This window comes from Brassica napus, chromosome A2 (assembly GCF_020379485.1).
Source record: "Brassica napus cultivar Da-Ae chromosome A2, Da-Ae, whole genome shotgun sequence".
NCBI lineage: Eukaryota > Viridiplantae > Streptophyta > Magnoliopsida > Brassicales > Brassicaceae > Brassica > Brassica napus.
In genome coordinates, this window is record NC_063435.1 from 14,688,700 (window position 1) to 14,703,093 (window position 14,394).

General features: G+C 35.6%; 2 protein-coding genes across 2 annotated transcripts; both read left to right on the forward strand.

Annotated features, from left to right (window-relative positions):
- Positions 1–5,317: 5,317 nt before the first annotated feature.
- LOC106425502 (glutathione S-transferase T3-like) lies at positions 5,318–6,157 on the forward strand. Its single transcript, XM_013866236.2, has one exon. It carries the CDS (start codon positions 5,318–5,320, stop codon positions 6,155–6,157), a length of 840 nt encoding a protein of 279 aa, XP_013721690.2.
- Positions 6,158–9,335: 3,178 nt separating this feature from the next.
- Positions 9,336–12,994, forward strand: LOC106388210 (probable methyltransferase PMT15). The gene is made up of 5 exons (XM_013828243.3): positions 9,336–10,130; positions 11,355–11,565; positions 11,652–11,949; positions 12,037–12,435; positions 12,524–12,994. Exons 1-5 carry the CDS (start codon positions 9,474–9,476, stop codon positions 12,822–12,824), a joined length of 1,866 nt encoding a protein of 621 aa, XP_013683697.1. The 5' UTR covers positions 9,336–9,473; the 3' UTR covers positions 12,825–12,994.
- The last annotated feature ends 1,400 nt before the right edge of the window (positions 12,995–14,394 follow it).

A 14,394-nucleotide genomic window follows, 5' to 3' on the forward strand; every position in this document is an offset into this window, starting at 1 on the left:
ACATGACAAGTAAGCAAAATTACCTAAAATCATGGAGAACATGACAAATAAGCAAAATCACTTCATAAATAATAGTATAGATATATATTTTTTACTATGAGATAGATTAACACATGTCACAATCTTAAAATATATAATTGCTATATGTCGCGATCATGTTAATTAGCAACTTAAAAAAACCAAGCTTTATATAATAAGATGCACTAATGTTGAAGCTTAGAACCGGCAATTGGATTTATAAGCTAATCAAATAATAATAACTAGTGATGACAAAAAACAAATAAAATAAATAATAATATTAACTACTTCGGTGTGGGTAACCTTACATTTTATAAATATATAAATTTATATTATATTTTGTATAATCATTTTTGGATAATATATTGCTGTTATTTAGAAAAATAAATAAATAGATAATATATAGTTCTAAATATAAAGTTTATCATATGTTAAGAATTTACTTTTGCATAAAATATTACATTATTTACGAATTTTAATCCTTTTAAATGATGAATAGTATTTTAATCCTTTTAAACGGTAAATGATATTTTATTTATTTATTAATTTAAAAATATATTAGTTTACCAATTTAATATAATTTAATATTTAATTCATTTATTACTTCTATTTTATATAATATAGGCTATATTTACAAAATTTATAAAATAGCTTAATTTTATTTTCTTTTGTTTATAATAAAATTTTAATTAAAATTAATTTATAATAATACTATAAAACTAATTTCAAATTAATATATGCATTAATTAAAAATATTTAATTTTTTGTAATATTTTGTTAGATTTTTTTCTCCACAGATTTTGTTATTACTAAATTTAAATGTCCAGCTAAAATTGATTTATTATTGATATCCTTATAATTATTTAGATTATTTAGAAATATTATATATTTAATAAACTAATGTAAATAATCAAATAAATGTAATTGAATAGATGGTCTTATATGACTTCTAAATAGTAGATAAAAATGGTCTTAGTCATTCTCTCTAACTGGTAACCGTTGAAAGAATACGAGGAATAAGAAGGAAATGAATGAAAGGAAAAAATATATTTTTCTCTCCTAATTTGATAAATAATAATTGTAGTCTTTTATTCTTTAAATATTAAGGAATCATATGTAATAAATATTCTTTGTAAATAGTGTAAATTGTAAAGAATGATAAGAAATTTATTATTTTCACTCATTCCTTTAGTCACCATTTAGAGCCAGTTTCACACTCTATTCGTAATCTTTTTATTTATTTTTGGTAAAAAATTCATTGTTTACATAGAGGAAAAAATATCTAGAAATTCCAATACATTCCATATGATAGTAAAATACCGTGGATTTCGTTTCTTAATTCGTAAAAAGAGGTTCTCTACATAGAAGATAGCTAGTCAAATCTGAAAAAATATATATAATTAATAATTATGTCATATTAGGATAAGCGTTAAATTTTCCGTTTCTTATTATTATTATTTTTTTAGAAGTTTGAGTTCCTTTGTCTTTTTAGGCTTGGTATTTTATCTGTTAAATTTGATTTGTTATTTATTTAGATTTAATGTGGAAAAATATTAAAAACAGATCAAATCATAAATACTAAAATTTTCAGAGGCTGATATCTAATCTGCTTTGGCTTCTTTTTTTTTAAACGTCTGAACTCAATTAAAAGTAAAGACCATGGTTAAAAAAAAAAGTATAGGAATAGAAATAAGAAACAAAAACAAAGCACAAAAACCAACAATATGATCTTAAGAGAAAGATTTTAGCAAATGTTGGAGATGGCTTCTTCTTGAATCCTATTGTGGAGCCAAGCAGGGCCTTCAAGGGCGAGGTAAGAGTGGAACCTCCCAGGCTGAGTTACACTTAGTGCAATCTCTTGCAATGAAATTTGTAGAAGCTGATTCATGTTCAAATACAACCGAGCTAAAACCAGAGCGCAAGTCATTGATCTTGGCAAGGAGATGACGATATCTTGGCCATGTTTGAGTATCAGAGACAGCTTGAAAGGCATCATGGAAGTCAATCCCCAAAACAACATCACGAAATCCCATATCATGAATGATACATCGAAGTTCTGCAAGCACTCTGTTAACAGAGGGGATGAAAGCGTCTCTTGAGTGAAACAGAAAATTACCCTGGTGGTCTCTCAAAATCCATGTGCCACCTACCATAGACGGTGCATTCCTCCAACTTCCATTCATGTTGCATTTGACAAAATCAGGACTAGGGTGCTGCCAAACTTTATATTCTACAATTATATATAAAATTTTAATTATATAATTTGGTATGATTATTATTTTAACATATAATTTTATTTATAAAATTAATTATAAATATTTAAACTAAGAAAGGAATATAAAATATTTATAAAAACTAAATTTTCTTAAATTTCGTGTTTTATAAAAAGTAATTAATTTTTAAAGGAAACATATTATTTCACTAATTTTATTTTTATTTATGTTATTTAAAAAAATTTATGAAAACAAACTTGTATAATTTTTTCAAGATTTACTTGTATTGAATACAATAGATATACAAGATATGTGTAAATATCCATAAAATTTTGAATATATGAAAAATTGGATATTCGTATTTTTAGAAATAAATCAAATAAATAAATCAGAATTTAAAAAATATGAATTAAATCACAAATACTAAAAATTATAGTATTATTCGCTCTGTGTCCACACCTAATAAATTCCATGGAAAGCACATTCACATGTTAGGCGATATGGCTGAATCAACAAAATACTCTATCCGTTTCGGAATAAATGTCATTATGACATTTTCACACAGATTAAGAAAGTTGCTGAAATATATGTAAATTGTTATTAATTACTTACTCTTTTCTGATCAATAATATTTGAGATAAATAAGATTATTTATAATCAATGCAGTTTGCAATTTATTTTTAGCCAAAAGTAAATATAATTTGCATTAGAATTGTAAAGTGACATTTTTGTGTAACAAAAAAAATGTTAAAATGATGCTTATTTGAAACATAGGCCTGGACAAAATCACCGGATCCGAAGAACCGAACCGGAACCGAACCAAAATACCCGAAACCAGAATCAAACCAATACCTTCAAATACCCGAATGGTTCCTATATTTTTATATTCAAAATAACCGAACCGAACCGAGAACCGAACAGGTACCCGAATATATAAAAATATTAATTATATATACATATAACATAAATAAATATATATTTTTAATTTAAAATTATATTAAAAGTATCTGAAAATAGTTGAAGATTACTAAATTATTATAAAGTATCCGAACTACCCGAAAGTATCCGAAACTATCCGGATAGTTTTATCCGAAATATCCAAAGTAATTCGAAATATCCGAAATTTTTATCTAAATCATCCTAATTATTTGATATTTTACCCTAAATAACCGATATTTTATCCAAATTATCCAAATTACCCGAACTATCCAAACCCGAACCGGATCCAAATGAAAAACAAAATTTTTTCGGATATTTTCCGATTCCTACATTTACTATCCGAACCGAACTAAACCCGAAACTATCCGAACCGAACCAAACCGAACCGAACCGAAAATAGGTCAAATATTAAATGGATACTTTAGCCCTTATCCGAACTACCCAAAACCAGAAATACCCGAACCGAACCGATACCCGAAATGTCGAGGCCTATGTGAAACAGATGGAGTAAATTCAACTGAATAGAATTGTGTAGATTTCAGTTTTAAATGCGTATTTCTTTAAATGGTAAGAAGAATAATAATCCATTAGTAGCCAAACGCGTGATTAAGCGCTGTGTTAGATGTATATCTATGTATCTAAGTCATTAAATTTAAACATGTCCCATATATTTATATTTTTTTTTATTTTTTGTAACTTAATCCCATACATTTATATTGGACACAAGAAATTAAATACTTGAGACTATCTTTTTCTTCAGTTGCCTAATTGTCATTTACCCCAAAGAATTCATGATTTAACTTTAAAACCGGTAGTAATAACGGTCTTAGACCAACATTATCGGCGGATCTTACTCTCGTCCTTAGTGTGTTATTGATTTAAAATAAATCAATAATAACGAAAAAGAAGAGGGACGTAGGCTAATTAAGAAGTTTTCGACAGCGTCCTTAAGGAGCACGTGTCATGGTGTGATAGGTAAAGTGGGGAGGTAGGGTAAAATCATTTTTTTTTCTTCTAAAATCTCTGGTTTCCGTCTCTCTATTCCTCTCGACGGCGATTTCGACAAATCAATATATCTCCGGCGAATCGACACTTCTCCTTTGTGTAATCCGAAAGATCTCTGCCGATTCGAAGCTAGAACAGGTATGCCCTCGTTATCCGTCCTCCGTTTTTAAGATTTGAAAGTCAATCTCTCATTGCATGCTTCGTGTTTGTAGGGGAAAGACGAGTTCGAAGGAGAAATCATCTGGCGGCTCTCCCAACTCTCTCTCTCTATCCGCTAAATCAACGACAGGTTAGTGTATCTTCTCTGTCTTCCGTTTAGCAATCCAATCGAACTCGGAACTGGCTTGAGAATTCTAGGATTCAGTTTGAGTTTTAACTAGGTTGAGTTTTGACGATGGTGTGTGTTTGTGATTCTTCGTGTTCCCTTTAGCTTAGTAATTTTGTTTTTGATTGTATGCTTCGAATTTATTCAACATCCGGCTTATTTGTGAATTCCTTTGAGTAATATTTTCTAAAATAAATGTTATTTGTGAATGATTTAAAGCCGCTGATGATGGTAGCTTTAGGGCTTACAGTGATGAATTCTTTTGTGTCTTATACGGTAGCTTTAGGGTTATCTTGATTCCTTGTGATAGAATTAGTAGAAAGAGCTTCTTACTTGCGAAATGTAAACTGATATTTAATGAGTTGATAGGTTGTGGTTGTGTAAACTTGTACTAAATGGTTTGGTCATTAATTCTGATCAGAAAGATGATGTGAATGATTAAATTGTATTTGTAATTTTTTCTGATTGAATGCTTATGGTTGCTTTAGGGTGTCATGATTTCTTGTGATGGACTTTTGTACATATAGCTTGTGAACTGCGAAATGTAGACTGATTTTTAATGACTTGTCTAGCTTTGTGGTTGTGTAATAACTTGTACTCTATGGTTCGGTCATTACTTTTGAAATGAAAAACGTAGACTGGGAAGATGATGTAAATGTTTATGGTTGGGTCATTACTTCTCATCAGAGTTTATGGTTTGGTAATTACTTCTTATATCTCCATCGTCTTCTTCCGTTCCACTCCATCTTCTTATTTCTCTCCATTCTCTTCTTTTTTCCGGTGTCTCTTCTTAACCTCCCATCCTCTTCTAATCGATATGAATCCCTATAATCAGTCATCCAGTTATATGGGACTGCTTAACAGTCAAAACTTTCCTTATGAAAGTTTCCCTCCATACAGTTCACAACAAACCGACGCAGGAAGTCAACGTGTAGACACACCAGACACACCAGCGGACCGTAAGGAGAGAAAGAAGTGGACTCCTGCCGATGACGAGGTTCTTATTAGTGGGTGGCTTAACACATCTAAGGATGCGGTGGTGGGAAATGATCAAAAGCTTGGGACGTTTTGGAAACGAGTAGGAGAATATGTCGCAGCAAGTCCTCATGTTAGAGGGGATGGTGAAGCAAGACAGCACCTCCATTGCAAGCAGAGGTGGCACAAAATAAATGATGTAGTGAACAAGTTCTGTGCCGCTTATGGGGCAGCAGAAAGACATATCAGTTCAGGACAGAATGACAACGATGTTCTTAAGGAGGCTCATGCTATCTTTTACGCGAATCACAACAGCAAGTTCAATCTAGAGCATGCGTGGTGTCTCTTGAGGTATGAACAGAAGTGGATGAACCTCAACAATCCTACTCCCACTGCTAGTTCTAAAAGAAAAACTGGTGAGCCAGTTCCCCAAACCTCAAACACCACTGCTGGTGAACAAGACACCCGGCCCGAAGGTGTAAAGGCCGCCAAAGCTAAAAGGAACAATCCTCAAGGGAAGTCTGTCGCTGAGTACACGACCATCTGGGAGATGAAGAAGGAGGATCTCCAGATGAAGGAGAGACTATCAAAGCTCGCCATATTAGACACTCTGTTGGCTAGAAAGGACTTGAGTGAGGCTGAAGAAATTGTCAAGAATAAGCTACTCGCTATCTATTTCTGAGTATTAAAGTGTATCTCTGTTTGAATAAGCTACTCGCTATCTGTTTTAAGTGTGTCTGTTGGCTTTGTTTGTATGTTGTTGTCGTACTTCATGTTTGCTTTGAACTCTTTGTATCAACGTCTCTATGTTTAAAATCTAAGCAGTTGTCTTTTAATGCGACTTTGTACTTCTCTATGTTTAAAATATAATCTTTGCTTTCTTCATTCTTTGAATCTATGTGTATGAATTTTCTGAGATGTTTATGGGTTTGAGCTTCTCTGCTTTTTTCAGGTTAGCACGACATGGGACTAGACTATAGCTATAGCCAGCCCTCTCAGTCAGAGGAGTATGGTGGGGACACAGCTGACAGTAGCTACAGCGAGACTGAAGATCTTATACGACGAGACCAAGCAGAGCTAAACAACAATTATGGTGCACCGGGTCAGTACCCTCCACAACCAGAGGTGGAGTTTGGGTTTCCGCAAGTTTGCTACTGTGGTAGTCAACCTGTTTTAGCCACTTCTTCCACTACAAATAATCCGGGAAGAAGATACTACACTTGTGTTAACGCTGATGATGGTGAATGCCACGTTTGGAAATGGTGGGATGTGGCGGTTATGGAGGAGATGAGAGCGAGGGATATACACACGTTGCAGTTGGCTGAAAAGGTTGACAGTCTAACCTTGATGAGTGACTACGAGACTGACCAAAAACTGGTAAGGCTAGAGAAGATGGTCTGTGAGTTTGGTGAGAAGAAGCCAAGGTTTACCAATGCCTTTGAATATTTTGTTGGTGTTATTGTTATGGTATTAGTTCTAATAGGTGTAGTGCTCATGTTTAAGTAAGTGTAGTGATGTCTACTTTGTAATTTTTAAGCTTTGTAATCGGAAAGATAAGTATAATAACTCGGATTGTCCAATGCCTTTGTACTTTTTAAGATTTGTAATCTGAGCAACTTCTACACTATCAGTTATTATGTATTATGTTAAGTGATTAGTGCAATTTTTCTACATTGTTGTATTTCTTTCTCGTGAACAAATAGTAAGCCTCGTCACCTATAATTGGCGACATGTATCACGAGATGTAGTAAGAAAGACGAGATGTAACATTCACATGGGCACAATTATCACGAGCCTGTGTAAGAATCACGAGATGTCATCACGAGTCTGAGTAAGAATCACGAGATGCCATCAAAAGTATTTCTGGTTCTATAAATATAACATCTTCTTTCATTTACAATACATCATTTGCAAATCATTTCTCCTTTCTTCTTTTCAAATACATTTCTCCTTTGTTCTTTTCATAAAACATTTCCAAATAATCATCTCCTCGTAAATGGCTTCTTCTTCTCATTATCATTACCATAAAGATGATGATGATGATTTCGATAACATATTTGATGATGTTTTGGATGACCCTAATATATTTCCAGAACCAAAAGAGCGAAAAAAACGTATTTTTATCGAGAGAAACCGGGAAGAAGGCCACAAGAACCTGTGGAATGATTATTTTAGCGACACTCCGACATATCCGCACAATCTGTTCCGGCGACGGTTTCGAATGAACAAGCCACTATTCTTGTATATTGTGAATCGTCTCTCTACTGAAGTAGACTATTTTCAACAAAGAGAAGATGCAGCCGGACGGTCTAGCCTTTCATCGCTCCAGAAATGTACGGCAGCAATTCGTCAATTGGCGTATGGTGCTTCGGCTGATGCAATTGACGAATATGTACGACTGGGTGAAACCACGTCTCGTAAATGTTTGCACCAGTTTACCGCCGGAATTATCCAGTTGTTTGGCGATGAGTACCTTAGACACCCCACACCGTACGATCTTCAAAGACTACTCCACCTTGGTGAACAACGGGGATTTCCCGGGATGGTTGGAAGCATCGACTGTATGCACTGGGAGTGGAAGAATTGTCCCAACGCTTGGAAAGGAATGTATTCACGGGGAACCGGAAAACCAACAATTGTGTTGGAGGCGGTTGCTTCACAAGACCTTTGGATATGGCATGCTTTTTTTGGAGCTCCAGGTACTATGAACGATCTTAATATTCTTGATCGATCACCTGTTTTCGATGATATTATAAACGGAATAGCTCCTGAAGTAAACTTCTATGTCAACGGGCGGGAGTACCATTTGGCTTACTATCTGACAGATGGTATTTATCCAAATTGGGCTACTTTCGTTCAATCTATCCGACTCCCACAAACTGAAAAACAATCATTGTTTGCTAAAACCCAAGAATCAGTTCGAAAAGATGTTGAGCGTGCCTTCGGGGTCCTCCAAGCAAGATTTGCCGTTGTAAAAAATCCATCTAAATTATGGGATAAAGAAAAAATAGGAAATATTATGAAAGCATGTATCATACTCCATAATATGATAGTCCAAGATGAACGAGATTCAGACACTGTTGAGGAATTTCAAGATGAGGATTTTACATTTATCGTTAAAAAGTCTACAAAACCCCCCAACAGTTTGGGTCGTCGGAAAGAAGTTCGGGATCAACAAACCCATCTACAATTAAAACAAGATTTGATTGAAAATATATGGGCTAAATTTGGACATCTTCCAAATTATATGTAATTTTTACGTTTTTATCAATTGAATAAAATGTCTGTTTGTTTTTATTTGAATATGTATTTTTTTTTTATGATATGTAATATAATGTTTTTAATAATAAAATGTTGTTTGTTGTTTCAATTCAAATTGGTGATAAGTTTTATCAAATATTTTTTAACTACTTTAAAACAAAAAAAAAAAAAAACCTAAGGACCAATTAAAAGTCCCACCAATATTCTCAAATTTCACTAAAGTCCCGAAAAAAAGTCCTAAGCTAAAAATATTACTAAACAACTCTAAGGACTTTGTTTCAAGTCCCACCAATGTTGTTGCTCTTGTCCAAGGAATTTTTTAATCATATGAAACTGATATAACCTTGATAATGTAAATAATAGGGGAAATATCAAAACATAAATAATATATGAAATGTACATTTTAAAATTAACTATATTTTTATTTGAATATAAATTTATAAATAGTATACTGTATACAGATTAATTCTAAAGCCTACATCTTGTATTTCTTAACAAAAGGTTAAATTCCAAATCTTGACCAGCAAACTCAAATCAGTAACCTTAAGTAAGTTGATTTAATTATTTTTATTTTTATTACAAAAATCCAATTAATTGAACAGATATATGGGAATGCTCACTCGTATCGTCGCCTCGTATATATTATTCCCACTACAGAAACAATACACCATTCATCTAAGATTTTACACTTTTCCTACCATTACAACATTTTTTTTAATCTATTTCTCTGGCCAGTCATGGCGAACTATCGGTGGCCGTCGAAGCTATCGAAGTTATCACCCCGAGCAAAACAAACAAACCTCTACGGCGTGATCATCGTCACGGTTCTCTGTGCAGCCTCTTACTCCGTCGGGATATGGAAGAACTCTCGCGGAGGAATCTCACGTGCTTCCCTCAATTCATTGCCATGCACGTTTCCTAACATAACCTCACCGATCCTCCCCTTCGCTCCCCGTCATACATCCCCATCGGAGACAACAACGGCGCGTGTGGTTCAAATCCCGTCTTGCGGCGTCGAGTTCTCTGAGTATACGCCGTGCGAGTCAGTGAGCCGATCTTTAAGTTTCCCAAGAGATAGGTTGATTTACAGAGAGAGACACTGTCCTTCAAAAGACGAGATTCTCCGGTGCCGGATTCCAGCGCCGTACGGTTACTCGGTACCATTCCGATGGCCGGAGAGCCGTGACGTCGCGTGGTTCGCTAACGTGCCGCACACGGAGCTAACGGTGGAGAAGAAGAATCAAAACTGGGTGAGGTACGAGAAGGATAGGTTCTTGTTCCCTGGTGGAGGTACGATGTTTCCACGTGGAGCTGATGCTTACATCGGCGAGATCGGACGGCTGATAAATCTCAAGGATGGATCGGTTCGGACAGCCATTGATACGGGATGTGGGGTAAGTTGAAATATCTCTCTGTTTTTTTGTTCTTAATTTCATTCGTTTTGTACTATTCTTGTGACGTCTCTGTTCTTTTGGCTCTTGTCCATGTTTACATGTTCATCCCATCCCTGTGAATCTGTGATGGTCATAAATTGTTATTATTTTTTTGTTTTTTGTTTTCCATCAGCCATCGTATACTTCACGTTATTGCAAAAAAATAAATCGTATGCTTTATGTTTAGAACATCTTCAGAATATCTCAATAAGTTTTTTTTCTTTACCAAAACATAAAAATAAAAGATGAATAAAAGAGATGAAAACCTTTTTTTTTTTAAAGTAAAAGATGAATAAAAGAGAATGAGATGATTTGTTTCCAAAAACTCTATAAATAATTAAAAGATTTTTGGAATATTTTAGTTTGTATCAATAGTTCATATTTTTATAATTATAATTTTAACTATATAATTAAACTATACTAAATATATTATTATTGTATTAGTAAAATATGCACATAAAGTTATCATCGATGTTAATGCTCTTTAGTTTGAGATTTTATTACATAATAAAGTTATGTGTGTGTTTCAAAAAAATAAAGTTATGTGTAACGTGTAGATGCAGTGTCAAATTGATCGATGATTGTGCAAATTACATTGAAATTCTATATATTGATGTTTCCTTGGTTCAAGACGTGTATTGCATGTACTATACATAGGCGCACTAGTTAGTAGGTTTAGGTGGATTCAGAGTAGCTTTTGTCAAACTAATTGATGATTGTGCAAATTACATTTGAAGTTATTAGTTTTAAAAATTAAAAAATCAGAATTTTGGTCATAGGATGAGATGTCATTTATGATAGTAAAAATATTCTGGCAACAGCAGAGTGAGAAGGATGGATAGGACTCTCTTGATTTGGAATTAATAACATTGCCGTCAAAATTAGATAAAAATATTTGCCAACTTTCACTAATTTTATTCTCCTTAAATGGCAGTGGATTTGAACAATATTTCTACATTCCATTTTAGTATATATGATTTTATTAATACTTGATTACATTTTAATCCCAAATAAAGTGCAGCACAGCTAGTTAAATAACATTAACATAGATAGTTAATGTGATTTTCTTGTCATTGATTGTTTCACTTTTAAAAATGCTTTGTCTAATAGATGTGCATATGTAGTTTAATTAGTTAGATTAAATGTAAACTCATCGACCGTATAAACTAATGATGATGATAATAGGTAGCGAGCTTTGGTGCGTATCTAATGTCGAGGAACATAGTAACCATGTCGTTTGCGCCAAGAGACACACACGAAGCTCAGGTTCAGTTCGCACTTGAGAGAGGAGTCCCTGCTATCCTCGGAGTCTTAGCTTCCATTAGACTCCCATTTCCAGCCAGAGCTTTCGACATAGCTCATTGCTCTCGATGTCTCATCCCCTGGGGCCAATACAGTAATTATATTGTCACCCTATTGGCCACATATTCTCTCTTTTTTTTGGAGTCGCTTACGTGTGTTGAACTGTTTGTGGATGAGCAGATGGGACGTATCTGATAGAGGTGGATAGGGTACTGAGACCGGGAGGGTACTGGATTCTCTCCGGACCGCCGATCAACTGGCAGAGACAATGGAGGGGTTGGGAGAGAACAAAAGACGATCTCAACTCGGAGCAGTCTCAGATCGAGAGGGTCGCTAGAAGCTTGTGTTGGAAGAAACTGGCGCAGAGAGAAGATCTTGCGGTATGGCAGAAACCCACCAATCATATTCACTGTAAGCGGAATCGTATTGCTCTAAGACGCCCTCCCTTCTGCCACCGGACACAACCCGATCATGCCTGGTAATTATCTGTAGACAAGAGATGCCTACATGAAATGAAAATTTGTATTTCACTAGACCATGGTTTTGCTCTGTCCTGCACTTTTAGGTACACTAAGCTGGAGCAGTGTTTGACGCCTTTGCCGGAAGTAACAGGAACTGAGATCAAAGAAGTAGCGGGTGGGAAGTTGGCGAGATGGCCTGAGAGATTGAATGCAGTTCCTCCGAGGATCAAGAGTGGGAGCTTGCAAGGGATCACTGTGGATGACTTTGTCAGCAACACAGAGACATGGCAGACAAGAGTGTCTTACTACAAGATCTTCGACCAGCAGCTAGCGGAGACAGGGAGATATAGAAACTTACTTGACATGAACGCTTACCTTGGGGGTTTCGCTTCAGCTTTGGTCGATGATCCTGTCTGGGTCATGAACGTTGTCCCCGTGGAGGCCAGTGTCAACACCCTTGGAGTTATCTATGAGCGAGGGTTGATCGGAACGTATCAAAACTGGTAAAGAGTTCATAATAACCGATTCTTTAGCTTCTTCTTTTATTCTGGGGAAGCTTCGATTGATTCTTCTGAACTCTATTAAAAACAGGTGTGAAGCGATGTCAACTTACCCAAGGACGTACGATTTCATACATGCCGACTCGGTGTTTAGTCTGTACAAACACAGATGTGACATGGAAGACATCTTGTTAGAAATGGACAGGATACTAAGACCAAAGGGAAGCGTGATCATAAGAGACGACATAGATGTGTTAACAAAAGTGAAGAAGGTAACAGATGGGATGCAATGGGAAGGGAGAATAGGAGATCATGAGAAGGGACCGCTTGAAAGGGAGAAGATTTTGTTTCTTGTCAAGGAGTACTGGACGGCGCCTGCACCTGATCAGTGATCAGGAAGCTATAGAGATAAATGTTTAGACCTTTGTAGTAGCTAGCTCCCTTGTATTTTTTTTTTGCTTTTAACAATATTTTGTACGCACCAAAAGACGTTTGTGGGGGTGGGGCATGAAAGAAATAAACACCTGAATTTATTGTTTCAAATAAACGGGAGAGTTTACTAGAGAGTATGTGACCATTCGTTGGATATGAAAGCACTTACGGCTACAATATACATTTGTCTAGTAGAGCTCTCATCATTTCTTGCTTCAGCATCGCTGCTATAAAAGGGTGATCCAGCATCTCTGACACTCCACATCTCTGACACTCCACGTAGCTGAAATGGTTGGCGATATCATGACATCTGTCTCCAGCCACAAGGGACTAAACAATATATGTCTTTCAATAAAGTAAGATCTCATAACTCATTGACAAAAACCCACCAATATGAAACGAATTTGTAAAGAGAAAGGAAAGGAAGAGGGGTGAGCATTTCGACATAACCTCCGAGAGAAAAGTTCTAAGAGCCCGAAATCATCACCTAACATTCACGATACAACATAACAAAATCTCTACATAGAACATCAAATAAAATAAGAGCAATCAATAAGTAACAAGGATAAACTCCGACGATGCCAATATGAGACCACACCACCACATTCGGTCCCCGCGTTCCTTATGTTGTCGCATAAGAGCTCACCATATAAATTGGTACACGTGAGTTCAACTCTTTCACGCTATCAAGTTGCCGACACCGGTTCACGCTTTCTCTGCCACCATGCTCACACGATCGCGCCACCTCGTTCGGTCCCCGCGTGATCTGGGCTCCCCGTCTACCCGCTCCCGGCGATGAGTCATGCCACCTCATTCGGCCCCCCACACGACCCAACAAAAAATGATGCAGCGCCCGAGAACTCTCAATCACGTTGCACCGTCACACATAGGCTGTAAGATCTCTCCTATCTCATATACAGTACACACACATGCTTAATCCCCATGAAATGTAAACACCCACGTACAAATTTCAATCATCATACAACCATATTCGTTTTAGCAATCTATGAGTAGATCTAGGTGTTCACACATTCGTGACAAAAAGGTGTTCACACATTATAATACAATATATATGTGTATATATATGATATATTTCACTTATCAAACAAATACATATATGCTTATAGATAATACGTACGTATGAATGATTTAGATAGATACTTCTACTATGAAGAGAGAATGAAAGAAGGAAGAAGAGATCACACAAGTCCTCACCTTAGCCTTAGATCTGCGAACATAAGGGATGGGATAATCAGATCTACAAAATAAGGATTTCATCGAACCCGATTTACAAGAGAAAGGATTGTTGCTATCAGCAAAATACATGGGATGAGAGATCTAAGGTAAGAGAGAAGAATGATAAAGAAAACTAAGGTTCCTTACCTCATCGGTGACCAGATCTAGAAAGAAGAGAACAATACACGAACTTGGATCGGTTTGTTTGGGATCTCTGATGGCTTGGCTCCGGCGTGCAACAAATGATGAACAGCGAGGAAAGAGAGGTTGGCCGAGAGAGAAGAGAAAAGAAGA